The 19,569-nt window shown below is 48.6% G+C and overlaps 1 protein-coding gene across 1 annotated transcript in view; it reads right to left on the bottom strand.

Annotated features, from left to right (window-relative positions):
* Positions 1-19,569, bottom strand: part of LOC119440750 (arylsulfatase B-like) — a 46,962-nt gene that overhangs the window by 17,534 nt on the left and 9,859 nt on the right. The window contains exon 3 of the mRNA XM_049663042.1: positions 6,365-6,477. Coding sequence (XP_049518999.1) covers positions 6,365-6,477 — 113 coding nt within the window. The remainder of the gene's footprint in view (positions 1-6,364; positions 6,478-19,569) is intronic.

Here is a 19,569-nt window from a genome sequence, read left to right on the forward strand (position 1 = left end):
CGATACAATCAATCAATCAATCAATCAATCAATCAATCGATCAATGAACTCTCCGTGAATGCTCCGGAAGTTATGCTGTCTCACCTCTATGAGGGCTCCAAGCAGGATATGGCACGGCCGCTTAATTCCACACATGGCCACTGAGATTGGCATGACAAGCTAGAAACATTTACGGCTATTATACCATAAGGCTTCTATTCCATCAACCATGGTAAAGGAGTGGGCTAGTTGCTATAGCCTTGCGTGAGGTATTATCACGACATGGGACCATGACTGAAATGAACAAACACTGCCGCTAATTTGGCACATTCATATTGTTGAAGGAACACGTGCGGATGTTGCCATAAGGACAGAAGAACAAGTGACAACGTTTGCGAACAACACTACAAAACGCAAGCGAAGGCAACCATAAAATGGTAATCAGGTCATGCCCATTTCAGCACTCCTGCATAGAACACGTGCGGTCAACCTCTAGAGAAAATTTCTTTGGCCATACGTCAGTTGGCGCCCCATTTTTACGTTGTTCATGCGCACTTTGAACTGCTTTTACTTTCATAATTTAGGGCGCTAGGTCGTGCCCCCTAGACAGGCATATACGTTTGTCATATGGTACATGTTTTTAAACAAGTTGTGTATGTAAGCTTTCAGCGCAGCACTGACGAAGATAAAGACTGCGAAAACACAGTGCGGTACTTCCTACTATGTATTTTGGAATCAATTTACAGGTTATTATAAAATGTCATCACAAGCAAAAGCAATTAGAAAAATAAATGTTGCAGTTTCGTCCGAAAGGCGAAGCATCAATTGCGATAGCAAATTGGTAGAGAGCTATTCGGAGTAGGGATAGTAGAGTAGTTTTATCGGCCGCATAAAGTTGGACACATTCGCTTTCTAACTGAATTGACAAGCGTGGTGTCATCACGCACAAGCAAACATGAATAGATCACACTGAATGACCGCAAACAACGACTGTCAAAACGCTGGCAGCAAGCGCAGCCGCTGCAGCCAGCGGGCGAAGAAGCGTGCGGTCTATCGCTTCAACGGAAACTGAGCGGCATTTACAAAGGTCAGAGCCGTGTGGAGATAAGAGACGGTGCGGGCGACGGCCACCACAGCCAGTGCAAGCGTATTTGTTGGCAGAGTAGAAGCTGCTCCCCCCCTCCCTCCGCACTGCCTCACCGCTTTTGCTTTTTTTTTTTTTTTTTTGCTTTCGCGTGGGAGATTGCGTTGCCAGTTCCCCTTGCGCTGGGTTGCAAGATAAGCATTTGGTGCCGTAGCACAGCGTCTCCCCGCCTCCCCCCCCCCCCCCCCCCCACCGGCCGTTCGCGCGATTTCCGCCGTGCGTTGGCTCTCCGTGCTAGCGCGCGTCCCCCGCGCGCATTTACTCGCGCATACGGCGCGCGGCGACGATTTTATCGCCCTTGGAATCTATACGGAACCTCACGGCGACGGCGACGACGACGGCAGAAATCTCGTTGAAGTGTCCATATAATTGCTATCGCAATAAAAAAGAACACTCAGTGCCAGTCCACTCTGTGAAGGTGGGTGACCAGCGGAGTTGTATATACGGTGATAAACTATATTGATTTAAATAAAGACACATACCGCATTGTCATTTTCTACCGTCTTTATTATTTTGTAACTAAGGTGACTATAGCTTTGTGGTCACTATGGTAGACGGCCATTGGTTCTGTAACGATGCTTGAGCGGGAATGGGCGCGAAGGGAGGCGCTAGCAACCACCCGGCGCTAAAGTCCCTACATAGCAAAAGTACCGCCATCTATATATTTTCTCCGCCGTCTCCTCTCCTAAAGCGCTTGTTTTATTTTTTCTTTACTTTTTTCTTGTGAAAGCAAGTCGACGGTGGCGCCCCTAGAAAGTCTCCGTTCAAGCTTTCAGGCCGGCAGGCCGGGCGCGCGCCGCCGCCGGCGACTGCGGCTGCGCAGAGTCAATTTCAACATGGCTCTGAGGCGAAATATATATATATATATATATATATATATATATATCCCCTTCAGTCACGGCGTACACATTTGTGTACGCGACTTATTTTCGCAATTTCTCTGCAGTGGTGTCAAGGAATAGATCGCGAACATTAAGCTTATAGTAACTTGAAAATTCCGCTTACCTAATGCACCTCCATTTTATTTCTGAGTGCAATGTGTCACTATAGACGACCGCTTTGGTGAAGGCACTACCGTGTTTGACGGGCTGTTCGACGTGAAGCGGTTTGGTAGCAGCTGTGAAATAACTTTTTTTTCCTTTCTAGTAATGCTTGCAGCGAATAATTAAATTGTGTATGTAATTCGAGCGGTTTACTAAATTTATTTTACGAAGAAACGTAGTATGACTGACTGATCACTAAGCAGATATTCGATAACTCTATAATTATAATGAGTCATCATAACATGCACAAGGAGTCCTTCCATTACCTAGAGTTGCTTTCAATGGAGCATGCGGTACCTTGGCATAAATATTTGTAAATTTCATACATTTATCGAAAGTCTATCATAATTCGTGACTGAAGGGGATATAAAGAAGTGAAAGCGCGCGCTTTCATCGTCCAACCGGAGGTACAGGAGAGAGAGAGAAGCGGCGTTGATCAAAGGATAGCGGTACGTATACAGGGTGTTTCAGCGAACACTTTCAAAAATTCTTAAAGGTTGCCTGGGGCAGATAGCACATTTCTACTTAATGAGCTGGTCTACTCAAAGAGGCGGACATTACTAGCTTGCACAAGAACTTGAAATGCAGAATTGAATAATTAACAGAAATGCACTAATTAAGTTTCTAATGAATTACCTGATGGCCCATATTGCAATTTACAAATTGTAGCCGTAGAGTTCGCAAGGCGGATACACTTGGAACGAATTCTCGGGATGACACCAGTTTCGATATATTAATTCCCGAACTTTGCGGAGAAATGCATTGGTTCTTAACAAAACGTCGCTTTTTGCATTAAAGCACAAAATTAACTGGAACGCCAATGCATTTCTCCGCAAAGTTCGGGAATTATTATCTCGAAACTGGTGTCATCTTGAGAATTAATTCTAAGTGGATCCGCCTTGCGAACTCCACGGCTACAATTTGTAAATTGCAATATGGGCCATTAATTGTTTGTTAATTAGTCGATTATGCATTTCAAGTTTTTGTGCAAGTAATGTCCGCCTCTTCGAGTAGACCAGCTCATTAAGTAGGATTGGGCTATCTGCCACAGGCAACCTTAAATAAATTTTGAAAGTGTTCGCTGAAACACCCTATAGGGACTTACCCGCCGCCTTCGCGCCCATTCCCGCTTCTGCTTAAAGTCCCTATATAAGAAAAGTACCGCCATCCTTTGCTCAACGCCGCTTCCCTATCTCCTGTATCTCCGATTGGACGATGATAGCGCGCGCTTTCACTTCTTTATATTTTGTTTTTTTTTCCGCCTCAGAGCCATGTTGAAATTAACACTGCGCAGCCGCAGTCGCTAGCGGTGGCAGCGGCGCGTGCCCGGTCTGAAAGCTTCCTGTGGACATTTTAGGTGCGCCACCGTCGACTTGCTTGCGCAAGCAAAAAGTAAAGAAAAAATTACTCCATCTCCCGCAAAAGGTAACTATGTGTGGATGCGAAGCAGCGGGGAGATGGTTAGCTTGAGTGGGAGATGGTTTCGCGGCAGCGGCCCGAACGCTCATCGCGGGGCTGCACAGGAGAGAGAATGAGGCGCGCGCGCTCCGTCATTTTCATACCGCGGAACTACCGTGGCGCCTCCAGTGGAGTATGCAGCTGTCGCACCACCTGTCGTGCGTGCCGCTCCGGATTCCTAGAGGAGAGAAAGGAGGAGCGTAGGAGAGGAGAGAGAGGGGGAGGGGACGCGCATGCGCTGTGGGTGTGTGGGACGCGGGCGCCGCTCGGTACAGCATTCCTAGAGGAGAGAAAGGGGGGAGCGTAGGAGAGGAGAGAGAGGGGGAGGGGCCGTGCATGCGCTGTAGGGGTGTGGGACGCCGTCGGAGGGACGCACAAAGCCGCCGCCATAAGATGCTTCGCATCTAAAAAACAAGCGCTTTAGGAGAGGAGACGGCGGAGGAAAGAGTAGATGGTGGTACTTTTACTATATAGGGACTTCTGCTCACGCCGTCGTTCTTCGTAGGCATGCTGTTCTTCCTCGGTCCGCACAATACGCGGCCTACCCATTACATGGCCGGAACACAACTGAGACAACGTGCCTATGCCTTGCGTGACGTCACCAGCCAAAGAGACATTCCCATTGGCTATTAAACGCAGCTAGGCAACACGAGCGATACGCTTTTGCTTTGTATCGAGGCTTCTTCTTTCTTCTTTCTGGGGTTTTACGTGCCAAAACCAGTTCTCATTATGAAGCACGCCGTAGTGGAGGGCTCCGGATTAATTTTGACCACCTGGGGTTCTTTAACATGCACTACAACGCAAGCACACGGGCGTTCTTGCATTTCGCCTCCATCGACATGCGGCCGCCGCGGCCAGGATTCGATCCCGCGACTTCGTGGTCAGCAGCGCAACGCCTTAGCTGACTAAGCTACCGCGGCGGCTACGGCGTTCTTGGTTTACGCGCTCGGTCTACGCACGCGGTGATCTGCAGGAAACTAGCGTATAACAGCTCCGCTGTAAAAAGAACAGCATAAGAATGCAGAAAGTGTATTCGCAGGAGCAGGATGCGTGCATGACAACGTTCTGTTATCGCTTCTGGTCAAAGTACTTTCGCCCACCTTCGAAAAGCGTTCCCGATGGTACGTTGTTACAAATATCGCCCTGCCTTTGCATCTGACATGCTTCTCTCAACTTGCGAGTGATTATGTCATGGCTTCTTTGAATAACTGATTGATTGATCAGGTTTAATGCTACAAAGCAACAACAGTGCTTTGTGAAACGCCGTAACAGGCTCTGGATTTATTTTGACCCCTGGGCTTTGTACAATGCTCCCAAAAGCTAATTACATGCGTTGTCGCATTTCGCCCCCATCTGAATGCGGCCGCCGCAGCCGCGTGTCGAACCCGTGGTCTAGTGCTCTGCCACAGTACGCCATATCTACTGTGCTACCGGGACCTGTTCTTTTAAGAAATAGGGTGTTTGTTAAGACTGACATGCATGCCGACTGTTTCACTGATGAGGCAAATACAAACCCGGTTTATCTTTCAGCGACAAATTGCGCCCCTGCGAGCGGTCTATCACATGCCGGTCGGAATGTTCAATGTAAATACTTCCGCACGTGAGCGGGATCTGGTACACCAGCCCGGAGGCACAATCCACAAACTTGTTCGCGTGTTTTTTAGAGCGATAGCTCTACTACTACAGGTACAAACCTAAAAAAAAACGCCTGTGTCCGTAAATCTGACCTCCAAGCTCAGCCAAGGTCAAACTGGGACTTAGCCTTCCACTACTACCGGCTGCTGCATACGCCACGTCGGCGCCCATATCTTGAAAGAGATCTGCGATGTGGACAAAGTTTGCGGTCGCGTGAGTCTCATCTTCAAAGCGATCTGCGATGTGCACAAAGTGCGCCGAGTGCGGGTAGCTTCGTATGCGCTGTGCTTTCGACGCTTAGTTCGCGTTGAAGCGAGACGCAGCATGAAGGTCAATTCGCTCAATGCTGCTGCAGCGACGAGCAGTGTCTGTATGTTGTAGTGGTGTTGCTGTGGTGCAATTGTAGATGCGGAAGTTGCTGACGGCGCCGAGCAGCGTCTGTGTCCTTTCTCAAATCAAGCGAAACCGTGCTATCACTCGACAAACTTGGTTTAACCGCGTTTAACGACGGCAAATAATTTTGTGTCGCAGGCTTCTTTCACCTTCTTTTCATTGCCACTCTTCGCGCACATAATAGATAGCTTTCGGTCCGCAAAAGAATAGAAATAAAAAAACTAGAACCTAGAAAAGATGGCCAATAAATGTAAAGTATGCCATGCTTTTCTGGATCACATTACCGATTTTTTCTCGCTCTCAGATAGCCCTTGCTACTTCTACGTTGTTACATTTCTCATTTTCATATTGTTTGTTGTCTTCCCAGAGTGCTTGCCCATATTCAGGCTTCGCACGAGGTCGCGGGATCGAATCCCAGCCGAGGGAGGCGAAATGCAAAAACGCCTGTGTGCTTGCGTTGTAGTGCACGTTAAAGAACCTCAGATGGTCAAAATGAATCCGGAGCCCTCCACTACGGCGTGCCTCATAGTCAGAACTGATTTTGGCACGTAAAACCCCAGAAAGAAGAAGATATTCAGGCCTCGCTTATAGCTGGATGTCAAAGTTTTGCTTCAAAGAAGGAATAGAAAATAACACTGCACTCTGTAATATTAGGGTCACTAAACAAAAGGGTCACGCGAGCGCGTAGTTTCTTATGGCTGCTACTTCTCACCTTGCCAACCATATGAGTTGAGTAGCCTAGGTCTTTGAGGTATTCAGGCAGCAGCTTTATGTCAGGGTCTAGTCCTACAGGTTCTGCACTGCGAAAACTTGAGTGCTGTGTCCCTGCGAAGATTATACAGCCATCCGAGATGTAGACATTGCACCAAACATTGGCAGCAAGCGTAAATTTTATGTCATCGTCCCCTTAGATGTACCGTGCCATCTGAATCTGTTGTTGGCTTATGGCAGTCGTGGTGGCTGCTGCGCCAAAAAAAAAAAAGCAATTTTACTCACTTGCCTAGAAAGCATGTGCTTAATTTATTCTTGGAGACTAGCACAGTAACATCAGTCACCGTTATTGCAAAGCTTGAGTAACACAATGAAAGCACCATTAAGTCTAAAACAAAGGTTAAGTTAAAGGTCACATGAACACTATCTGATTTGATTCAGACGGCTTCAACTATCTTTACGATCTAATGCACTTTATTCAAAAGTGAGCAGCTGGCGACATGTACTATATTGAATTTACCAGAAAGCATTGCAAAGCACACAGAATAACGAAGAACAAAAATAAAGCTGCATAGTTATTCAAAATTTGCAAGGTTTAAACCGGAGGATGGACAGAAGCAAATTTTCAGGCTAATTGAAACGATGCCGAAAGTGCTCCCAGCTTTTTCTTGATTAGAATCCACTCCGTAGAGTGTCAAAACAAAGACTTAGTTTTTCTTTGAAATAACGCAGCTATTAAATGGTTCAAATTGATTAACGATTAGTGTTTGGTATATTTCGAGCTCTCGCTTATTCGAAACTATGTTTATTTTAATTTCTACGGGTTTATTTATTGTTTCCTTTTCCTACTCTGTTAGAAAGTGATGATAGCGGAAGCTATAATGAAGATTTTGCGCTAAATAAGAAGGTTAAGTCACGTAACATTTCAATATGCTTAATTTGGATGTTACATGCGGGAAGTGTGCTTTAACAAAATTTAATTGGTGTTCTTATCACAACTGCCAGTCGTAGTGTGCGTATTGGGGGACACTGAAAACGCAGAACCATAAATAGCTGATGCCATGCATAGTTTCCTGTCCATTATCTTTTTTACAAAGAATGAGCAGTCGCTCATTCACTTAATTAGCTATCAGTTGTTATCGTATGACATTTTGCTGCAGCTGTATATGTTAGTTTATGAGCTTACATTTATTACAAATAGCGTCACACTGTGTTATTTTCTTCTTCGATAAGTTACACGTTAAAGCCACATGGCCGAGTCGCTTCGCAGAGACAACCTGATCAATAAACCTGAAAGAAAGTTTCGTTAAACTTGACTTGGTTGTGGCTTTGCGCTCTATGCGTATTAAATGTCCCTTCGAGAGTTTACCTTGTCCTTCCTATGTTTGGGTGCTTGTTTAGCGCATGGTCGCTGTACACATCCATTTATCGAATGACATGGATACTTCTGCTACGTACTGTAGCAAATAAAGACAACAAAATATGTGCGTTCTACTTTTTTTTCTGGGGTTCGGTACACAAGCTCCAGAAAAATAAAAATAAGACGCAATGTTCTTTTTAAGTTGATTTGCTCTAGCGTTATGACAACCTGAAGCTTGCCTCAAACCCACTAAAGAGAGAGAGAGAGAGAGAGAAAGATAAAACAAGAAAAAAGGGAGAGGAAGGTGCACCACAGCTATTCACGCAGACACACGTTGAGCACATGCATCACATAGGATATTCTAGAAGTTAAACGGGAATAAACCAAACGCAGTCGCAGTAGCCCGACCACCAGACAGTTGGTTCGGGAAAATACCACAGGCGTTCAGGAAAATTTGGTGCTCAGCTAGCTAAGAGCTCTAGTGTCATGCGTGAGCAGTTAAATAGACCGGTGTTTACAGCGGGGGCGTATCGTCTAGACATTAAAATTTATGCGATTGCCATCGTTAATGTCCCCGTATTAAAGTGGCTAATCACAAATATAAAATATGCTTCCACGTATCGTACGCAAAAACACGTGGGTATCGTATGTGAAAACACGTGGGCAAATGTGTCCACGTACACAGTTGCGCCTAGAGTATGGTTGAACTAAAGAGTAGAACCTGATATAGTTGAGGTTATAGCGTTATAAATCTACACATTGGTTATAAAGAAGCGCATGGTAGAAAGCTGTGTATCAGTTTTGAAAGCGAAGCTTTTGTTTTGCCTCTTCCCCAGGGCTCGGCATTCATCGTCGTTTCCTTGCCGGAAATATTTGGATGTATATAGGGAACGTCGTATAAAATGCACAAATACATCCTTGCATGCAGTTATTAATAATGAAAATTGCGGTAGAAGCCATCACCCAATGACTGACGACGGTAATGCGTTAGAGTGAACAAATTAAACGACACAACGTATTGCCACCGTAGAAACGAGTTATGTATGAGGCGCGTACACTATGAGGCGCGTACACTGCCACCCAGACCTAAATTTACCAAATTTTCTTTTCAAGCCATTCATTTACTTTGTTTACAGGAACCTCCCTGAGAAATGTGACGTCAATACGAGCATTTTCCGACATGTTTTTACTCAGTGCGGCGTCAGCCATTCTTGGTACCATCTTTCGGTCTCGCATTTTCATTACATTTTCGCGTAATGAGGTATGTAATGCTTTCGCATTATAAATTAAAGCGATTTTTTACGGCGATTGTGCCATCGAGCTCACTGCTGCTTTATTAGTGGGGTCGAAAACCGCTCGGTGCCACCCGGAAGCAGTGCCCAATCAGGCGGCAGAGTCATCGTCGTTGCGTCCCTTCTTTCACATTTCGTGTCGCTTAGATAATTGACACTATTGCCTTCCTGTTCTGATGGCACAATAGGGCGGCTTTCAGTAGACAAGTCATGTTTCACCCGGAAACATACCCTCTTACATGAGGGCCACTTGCCAGAGAGAGTAATATTGGTCAAACCTATTAAAACCAAGGAGAGGGGGGGGGGGGGATTATTCCGTAAGTGTCCACCTAGTGGACATGTCCATTCAGCCTGCTGCTGAAGGGCTCATTGACTGGGAGCGCCCGTATCCTTCTGACGTGTACCCCAGCCTAGCCAATCCGAACTTCAGCAGCAGACGAAATGGATATGTCCATTAGGTGGACCCTTACAGAATACCCCCTCCCCCTCCCTTCCCCACAAAGTCTCTCGGGTCGGTATTTAAGAAAAAAAAAAAGCGTTTCGGGAGACAAATAATGCCTAGATTGAATGGAGTGGTCCTAGAACGGGTTTGATCGCGAAGCCGTGTGTTAACCCCGTAATAGTGTTAGGCTACCGATCGACTCCGAGTGACTCTTCCCACAGCAGCTGATTGCGACATAACACATGGAACACGTGGGCCACTTCTTTCAGCGTATTGGCTTTTTCGTTTCTTTATTTTTCTATTATTTACACTGCTCTTTTGATTGCATCAGTGTTTGCACGTGGGGCACGCTATTGTCGCTCGCTCTTATTACAGCACGTTTAATAAGACGTCTGCAAAAACATATATCAGGTATTGAGAGCGATCGGCAGCGTTTCCTAAGGGTGGCAGATTGGGCAAGTTGGTACGGGATGATCTCGTATTGTCTTTGTGCAACTCAGGTTGAGTGTAAAGGAAAAGAGACGAATCCAAGAAAGAAAAGATTACAGGATGGGCGCAGAAATTACGTTTCATCTCTTCACAATGTGCCCCGCCTGGCGGGAGACGCTCTTGGGTGGAACGTTAATTTGATATTTAAGGTAAGGCTCTTCAAAACGAAGAAAGTGGACAGGCGGTATTACACAGGATGGATTTTATATGCGTGAAAGAGAGATATCGGTCTGTTACAAAGGCACATGCCCAGTGATGGTCGATATCTAGGATGTTTATACGTTCACCTAAACTTCACACATATACTGCATATCTAGCTTGAAGTACTGCATAGCGTAATACTTTCTGCTAAGGCACTGCACTTCAGACACACTACGAAAAGTGTACGTGTTTTATGAAGCGTGACTGACGGAGTTTAAATTTTGAACTTACGCCATGGCTTTCTAGGAAGATACGCTGTAGTGCGATTAAGATTTAACTTTGAGAGCATAGTTGCCCAATTACGACATGGCAGAAAAAGACTTAGTCATATACTTCCCCGCTTTCAGTGTTCGTGCTTCGTGGAAAATATGCCACTTTGAACGTTTCACTACACTTGTTGCTGGGATGGTTCATACTCATGCATATGGCGAAAAAAAACACTAAATTATATGATGAAATCTTCTTCTTTGTCTTTCTGGGGTTTTACGTGCCAAAACCAGTTCTGATTATGAGGCATGCCGTAGTGGAGGGCTCGGGATTATTTTAACCACCTGAGGTTCTTTAACGTGCACTACAACGCAAGCACACGGGCGTTTTTTGCATTTTCGCCTCCATCGAAATGCGGCCGCCGCGGCCGGGAATATGAAGAAATGACCGGACAGCTAGGTAAGAGCGTCTTCCCTGCTCGTCTTTCTTTCATATGTTATTGCATTTTTCCTACCATAACGACATTGACCGTTGACATATATATATATAGAACCTGAAATCAAGCAACGGGACACCTGCGACTTCAGTAAAATGTTATTGCATCAAATTTCCGCCGTTGTGAGGACTGCGCAACTAAACATAATTTCGTCGAAAATGACACCACACGTATGTTCGTGCACAGTTACACTATGGAAATTTGGCAGGCTCGATACATTACACCACAGTAATATGCGTTGAGGGTAAAACTTGATATACAATACTTGTATGCGCTGTTTTTCTCGGGCGTTGCAAAACTCCCGTTCAGCAAAAGACTTACGTGTACTCTTACTGGGAAGGTCACAACTTGTGCTATCCAGGAGGTGAAAGTTTTCTGAATACGAGGTGCGGGCGTAAAAAAATAAAAAAAATGCCGCTCAAACATCGTATCAGTTATCACGCCAGGAAGAACGTGAGACGGTGGAATGCCCCAGAGGGAGCTATGGTGCGATGGAGTTTAGTCCCGGATCGTTGAAAAAAAATTGAGTGTAAATTCCTCAGGCAGCACCGGGGATATATTAATGACGCCGTATTCTGGTGCTCCGGAATACCAGCTATGCGTGGTTAACGTGCGCCTAAATCAAAGTGCACGAGCGATTTTGCATCCCGACACCATCGGAATGAGGCCGCCGTGGACGGGTAATGGACCTGCGACATCGTGCTCAGCAGTAGCGAGCTATATCCGTGACAGGTAGCACTACCGGCCTAGCACGAAGAGGGCTGCGCGACCGAGGTGACGCAGTGAATTCTAATGCATCCCGAAGCATTAGACGCGACATAGAGTCCTTACTAGAGGATCACCAAAGAGTCTGCATACGGAGTGCACTGGTGCGATATGTCTGAAAAAATATGCCCATCTATATATAGGGCTAAACGTGGTGTCGCCAGTTCTTGACTTTTCATTTTGTTTACACGCACGCACACACACACACACACACGCACACACACACACAACACGCACACGCACACGCAGACACACACACACACACAACACACACGCACGCACGCACGCACGCACGCACGCACGCACGCACGCACGCACGCACACACACACGCACACACACACACACACACACACACACACACACACACACACACACACACCACACACACACACACACACACACACACACACCACACACACACACACCACACACACCACAACACACACACCACACACACACACACACACACAGCCCGATTAACCCTTCGTCAAGTGTTCCAGAGGAATGCTTTATGCCATAACCATGTCTTGCGGTCGATTTCATATCCGACCAAACCGAACGTTGCGTGAATGACCACTTGTGGAAGCATGGGGAAACGTTATGCAGATTGTTATGGCGAAGCATTTTGCAGCTATAGCTGGCCATGGCATCAACCCTGCGGTGGTGTGCCTCGACCAGCTCTTCGACTCTCTCGCAGAAATCAAGCAGGTTCATCATTGTGGAGCTCGAACATGCTGAGAGTGAAAAATAGTGTGGACGTGCCTAGCTGCTCGATCATTGCGAATCCGTTCCCCTCGCATTGCGCCCAGTAATACTATAGTAGTACGCCACGCAAGAAAACCCACGAGGAACGCAAAATCCAATTTGACGCACTTTTCGACGAAGCTGCGGCCCTCTAAGAGCTTCTTTGTTAGCGTGAAAACCGGAGTCGTCGATCGATGTAATGATGCCGCCATGATGGAGATTGGTGCAGCGTTGTCGTACTCAGACTCCATGCGAAGAACGAAAGAGCAGGCCTCGATGCTTGATTAAACGGTCGGGTAAATACGAGAAGGACCGTGAAAGTCTGTTGCGAGAGCGTGGAGGAACGAGGAGGCGGCGCGTTGCTGTCCGGCGATCGAAAATCAAGGCGCCTGGGAAACTTGCCTTTGTATCGTTGTTCGTACGGTGGCGAGGACCACATGGTGTTCCGCAGTTGAGATGCCAAGATCTTCCTACACGCACCTCCTGGTTCGAGCGCAGGTAGTACGCGAGAATCAGAAGCGAGAGTCGGATGATGAAGTTTGATTGTCGACGACACAGCGACCACGACAGCATCGCAAACACGTGCCAATATCCAGCGGCTGAAGTTGGTAGGCGCTGCCAGCACCGCGGCCAACTGCGGCGCAGGAGGTTGAGTAGATAGATGGGTACGCTAAAAGTGCCTGAAGTTGGCAAAGAATGCTTCACATTAAAGGTTGGCAAGTAAGAGGGCAAGGGTGCACATACGTTAGCTACGTCACTGCGTGTGGTTGTGAGGCTCGCTTCTCGGGGACAACCTTGCTGGGCAGAAGCGGTAACTCCTCTTCAAGGCTTGCGCTGGAAGCCTATTTCATCAAAAATAACAGAGTCTGTTGCCTAAGAAAGCCGTCAATTGCACTGCACCCCCCACCCTTCCCCCCCCCCCCCCCCCCAAAAAAAAAAAAAAAAATTGCAGCCTCCGGCTTTAATGTACATGCGTCATCGTGGTATATACCTGTATGCTTTTTGTGCGCATGCGTGAGAAGATCTATGCATACGTAAAACCCTTCTTGCTATTAAACAGTTGTAAGTAACGCTTGTGTCCGTCTCCTCTACTCGTGTGTGCGTCTTTTACTTTTTTTTGCGCCAGTTCCTTTTAACAGCGATACGAGGCCAATTTACCCAAGAGTTAGTCTTTCAGTACTGCTACAGGCTGCACCAGACGCAAAACGCTTCTCTAAAAGACATAGAACTTGGATTAACGAGTCGAGATTGACGGCTCTTGGGGAAACACGTGTGTAGCCTGTGTGCAACCCAATTGCGTGTAAAAAATAATAAAGGAACGGGAAAACAACAACCGCTGACACGAAAGCCTAATCGTCCCAGTCAAATTACCGTCTTTAGCTGCGGAGGAAACGAATGAGGATGCAATTGCGTGGTGCACAGGGCAGAGACCTTTCGGGTCCACATGCGCCTTCGTTTCGCGAGGAATCCTAGCGTATAAGCAAGAGTGTCTCTTATAATACTGGCGCTAATGAGCGTCTCTGGGAATGCGGGCTATTAACGCCGAAACAGATTGTACGTCATTACCAATACTAACATCCAGGAGGGCTCAGAGGACGAACCTGAGCTTGGGCTTTTTGCAGGTGCGCCTCAACCGACTTGACGAAACTTCGTTAATCGAGAAACGTACGTCCCGGGGAATTCTCTATAAAAAATTATGCGACATGTATTAACTGTGTGTTATAATATTGTTACGTGTGGAAGGACACAGACGAAAGAGGCTATTTACAGGCTATTTACACAGAAGCCAGACAGCCAGGCCCACAATCGCTCGCACCAAGAGCACAGACACACTTCGTCGTCTTTCGCGTGGCGGCTCGTCTCTTCAACATCTTTCGATGTTATCGTAATACTACCCCCCCGGCGGCAAAAGCGCCGTCACGGTGCTGTTAAATATCCAAGGTGCTTGGAGAGGTGTAGGGTTTGAGCCGGGCGACATGGACAATATCACTGGTGGTCACAGCGGAGGACGTAGTGGGCGTGGCTAGAACGATTTCGTAGGTGACATCGGTCACTTGGCGGAGCACGCGATATGGGCCTGTGTAACAGGAGAGCAGTTTTTCACAAAGGCCAACTTTACGCGATGGTGACCAAAGCAACACGAGGGTGCCGGGCGCAAAATGCACATCACGGTGACGGAGGTCGTAGCGTTGTTTCTGTTTTTCTTGAGACACTTGAAGACGAGCACGCGCAAGTTGGCGAGCATGGTCAGCACGGGCGATTGCATCAGAGGCATAATCGCTAGTTGAAGCTGTGAGGAACGGGAGCACAGTGTCTAGCGGTAGCGTCGGTTCTCGGCCATACAATAGGTAAAACGGGGAAAAGCCAGCAGTTTCGAGACGGGAAGAGTTGTATGCAAAGGTAATGTAAGGTAGAGCGAGGTCCCAGTCACGGTGGTCGGCGGAAACGTACTTCGATAGCATGTCTGTAAGCGTGCGGTTCAAACGCTCAGTGAGGCCGTTCGTTTGTGGGTGGTAGGAGGTGGTAATCTTGTGCTGTATTGAGCAGGCACGCATGATGTCGTCAATGACTTTGGACAAGAACGCACGGCCACGGTCGGTGAGCATTTGACGCGGAGCACCATGCATCAAAATGATATCGTGGAGGAGGAAGTCTGCGACGTCAGTAGCGCAACTGGTCGGAAGAGCGCGTGTTACGGCGTAGCGGGTCGCGTAGTCCGCAGCGACGGCTATCCACTTGTTTCCTGATGTAGATTCCGGAAAGGGGCCGAGAAGGTCTAAGCCAACCCGATGAAAGGGCTCGGCAGGGATGTCGAGTGGCTGCAGGTAACCAGCGGGGAGCTGGGAAGGCTTCTTGCGTCGTTGGCAAAGTTCACAAGCAGCGACGTAACGCCGTACGGAACGGGCAAGGCCCGGCCAGAAAAAACGGCGACGTACTCGGTCATAGGTTCGAGAGACGCCGAGGTGTCCTGCCGTTGGGGCGTCGTGAAGCTCTTCTAGAACGGTTGAGCGGAGGTGTTTAGGGACTACAAGTAGGAACTCGGAGCCGTCCGGATGAAGGTTACGACGGTATAGAGTACCGTCGCGGAGTACGAAGAGGCATAGAGTAGTATCGGCCGGAGAGTGTTCCAAACGGTCGATGAGTGCTCTGGTGTAGGCATCACGACGTTGCTCGTCGGCGAAATGAAGGAGCTGGGATAATGAGAAAACGGAAGCAGCACTGTCAGTATTGGAGGAGGCAGAGTCGTCCACAGGGTAACGCGACAAGCTGTCAGCGTCTTGGTGCAGGCGGCCAGACTTGTACACCACGGAATATGAAAATTCTTGTAGCCTCAAAGCCCATCGACCAAGCCGGCCTGTAGGATCTTTGAGCGATGAGAGCCAGCAGAGAGCATGATGGTCAGTGACGACAGAGAAAGGGCGACCGTAAAGGTAAGGGCGGAACTTCGCAACTGCCCAGACAACAGCAAGGCATTCTCTTTCCGTAATAGAATAGTTGCGCTCCGATGGTGATAGGAGGCGGCTTGCGTAAGCAATAACGCGATCCTGGCCACGCTGACGCTGGGCTAAGACGGCACCTACACCATGACCGCTGGCATCTGTACGCAATTCTGTAGGGGCATCAGGGTCGAAGTGGGCGAGAATGGGCGGTGAGGTGAGAAGAGTGACGAGACGAGAGAAAGCGGTGGCTTCTGAAGTACCCCACGAAAATTGTACGCCTTTCTTCAAAAGATTAGTGAGGGGTCTAGCAATTGCCGCGAAATCCTGAACAAAACGACGAAAGTACGAGCATAGCCCAACAAAACTGCGAACGTCTGCGGCTGTCTTCGGAACCGGAAAGTCTCGGACGGCGCGAGTTTTGTCGGGATCAGGCTGCACTCCGGAAGCGTCGACGAGATGGCCCAGAACAGTAATTTGGCGGCGGCCAAAACGACATTTGGACGAGTTGAGTTGCAGCTTCGCCTTTCGAAAGACATCAAGTATAGCTGTTAGACGCTCAAGGTGAGAGTCGAACGTTGGCGAGAAGACGATGACGTCGTCGAGGTAACAGAGACACGTGGACCATTTAAAACCTTGGAGCAAGGAGTCCATCATACGCTCAAAGGTGGCCGGGGCATTGCATAACCCAAACGGCATTACTTTAAATTGGTATAGGCCATCAGGTGTTACGAACGCGGTTTTTTCTCTGTCCATGTCGTCGACAGCAATCTGCCAGTATCCAGAGCGAAGATCAATAGAAGAGAAATAGCTGGAACCGTGAAGGCAGTCAAGGGCGTCGTCGATTCGTGGGAGCGGGTAGACGTCCTTCTTAGTAATTTTGTTCAAATGGCGGTAGTCTACACAGAAGCGCCACGTGCCGTCCTTCTTCTTAACCAACACCACAGGTGACGTCCAGGGACTCGAAGAAGGCTCAATGATGTCTTTATCGAGCATTTTGGTCACTTCATTTTGAATTACTCGGCGTTCCGACGCAGAAACGCGATATGGTCGTCGGTGAATAGGCGTAGCATCGCCAGTAGGAATCCGATGCTTGACCGCGAGCGTCTGGCCTAAAGGGCGATCGTCGAAGTCGAAAATATCTCTGTAGGCCGATAACACTTTGGAAGGTCTTCAGCCTGAGTAGAGGACAGGTCCACCGCAACCATTTTCTTTATGTTGGGATCGGCGCCCGAGGCTGGCGCGAGGGGCACGCCAAGCTCGGAAGAACCATCGGCTGATAAAGCTGCCACTGGATGGTCGCCGAGGCAGTCAACGTTGGCAAGGCAAATACCTTGCGGGAGAATTTGTTTTGCCAATCCAAAGTTGAAGATAGGCATGCGAGTGCAGTTATTAGTAATGGTAAGAATACTGTGAGGCACGGTGACGTCATACTGTAGTGGAATGTCGGGCAGAGGAGTGACGAGGTACTCGCCATCAGGAACAGGTGGGGAAGACAACAGTTCAATATAGGCTATTGACTTGGTGGTAGGCGAATAAAGCCTTTGGGGCGTAAGCGGCACTGGGGTTCATCAGGAGGTTCTGCGAGAATCGTCAACTCAAGGCGAAGGGTGCTGGCAGAGCAGTCAATAAGAGCAGAATGTGCAGAAAGAAAATCGAGTCCGAGAATTAGGTCGTGGGGGCAATGAGCAAGCACGGTGAAGAGGACGGGAGTGTGGCGGCCGGCGATGCTGACACGTGCCGTACACATGCCGACGATAGGGACAGTACCGCCATCCGCGACGCGGACGACGCGTGCCGACGCTGGGGTGAGGAGCTTTCTGAGTCGTCGTCGGAAGGCAGCATTCATAATGAAAATATGGGCCCCTGTATCGATCAGTGCAGTGACAGGATAGCTGTCGACGTCAACGTCAAGAAGGTTTTGGTTCGTAGGCAACGTGAGCAGAGGATTTGAGGGCAGGGTCGACAACGCAGCTTCACCTCCAGAAGCTGCAGTGTCTAGTTTTCCGGCGGCATCCGGGAGGTGATAGGCGGCGACGAAAATCGACGGGGTTGGGGCGAACGAGACTGGTGGCGTCGAGGTGAGGGCGAGCGGCTGTAGCGACGGTTCGGAGCAGGGGCATCAGCGACAGTGGGTTCATGGCGGGAGGCATAGGGAACAGAAGGTCGAAGGTGCGGGGATAAGCGGTGGCGTATGTCCGAGGAGGAGGTGGCCATCGGTTGCGGCAGTGACGAGCTACGTGGCCGATGCGACAGCAGTGGAAGCAGATCGGCCTGTCATCAGGGGTACGCCATTCGGACGGGTTGCGGCGAGATGTGGCAGAAAGGGACTGCCGAGGGCGAGGAGGGCCACTAGAGAACTGGGGAACGCTAGGTTGAGACGTTGAACACACGGAGTTGCAGACCCATGTTTTCAAATTCCTGTCTGACGACGGCCTGAATCATCGCAATCGTGGTAGCTGGCGGATCAGGAGGCGTCGTCGGAGAAAGCTTGAGGAACAGGCAGCCTCGAGCTCGCGACGAACAATTACGGGTTACGTCGTCACAGGTGGTGGCCTGACGCGGTCGACCCTCACATGTCGACGTAGCAGCAGTGTTGGGTAGCCGCGTGATGTGGGGTGTGATACGGCGGCTCTTAGCGTGTTCAAGGCGACGGCATTCTTTTATGATGGCGTCGACAGTCGAGACGTTGCCGAAAACAGCAAATTGAAAGCGTCGTCGGCAATGCCTTTTAGCACATGGGTCACTTATCTGCTTCGGACATATTATCGTCAGCTTTGCGGCATAGAGCCAAGACGTCGAGGATGTATGAAACATACGGCTCTGTAGAGGTCTGGCACACGAGACGCAAGAGCCTTCCTCGCGGCAACCTTGCGCCCAAGAGGGTCGCCGAACAGTTCCCTAAGCTGTTCTTTGAAAGTGTCCCAACTGGTGAACTCGTCGTCATGCGTTTGGTGCCACACGCGTGGGGTGCCGCCGAGATAAAAGATGACATTGGCGAGCATAATCGTTGGGTCCCACCTGTTATTAGCACTGGCGTGTTCATAGAGCTTGATCCACTCGTCAACATCCTGTCCCTCCAGGCCAGAGAACACACCAGGGTCGCGATGTTGGGCAACCGTGACTGATAGGCGTAGTCGGGCGAGCCGAAGCCGTTGCAGAGGCGGTCTCGTCACCGGGGGGCATGGTGACAAGCTCGATGTACCGACCACTTCGGAGTTCCGTGGTGAGGACGGGGATCGCTAACCTCCACCAGAATGTTACGTGTGGAAGGACACAGACGAAAGAGGCTATTTACAGGCTATTTACACAGAAGCCAGACAGCCAGGCCCACAATCGCTCGCACCAAGAGCACAGACACACTTCGTCGTCTTTCGCGCGGCGGCTCGTCTCTTCAACATCTTTCGATGTTATCGTAATAATATAAAAGTTAGACCCGTAATTTTAAATGCCTTTTTACGTAAGATCCCTCGTTCACTTTATTTGAAAGTGCGTCTGCGAATTGACCACTTGCCCAATGTACTTGGAGAACAACCTATTTTAAGAACAGCCTCCACGTTAACTCAGTTAAGGAAGCCCTCGAAAATAAAAGAAAGTTCGCAGGAGGTCTAATAACTGTAAGTTTAATATACAGTATAATGTGCTCAGGCATGTTGTTGGGCTAGTTGGTTCATAGATTCTGCAAAATGTTTAAAAGGCACACACTGCGCTTTGTGTGTGCGTCAATGTTTCTGTTCCCGTCAAGTCTTCTTCGCGCAGTTTAAACCATTTT

Source organism: Dermacentor silvarum, chromosome 2 (genome assembly GCF_013339745.2).
Source record: "Dermacentor silvarum isolate Dsil-2018 chromosome 2, BIME_Dsil_1.4, whole genome shotgun sequence".
Classification (NCBI taxonomy): Eukaryota; Metazoa; Arthropoda; class Arachnida; order Ixodida; family Ixodidae; genus Dermacentor; species Dermacentor silvarum.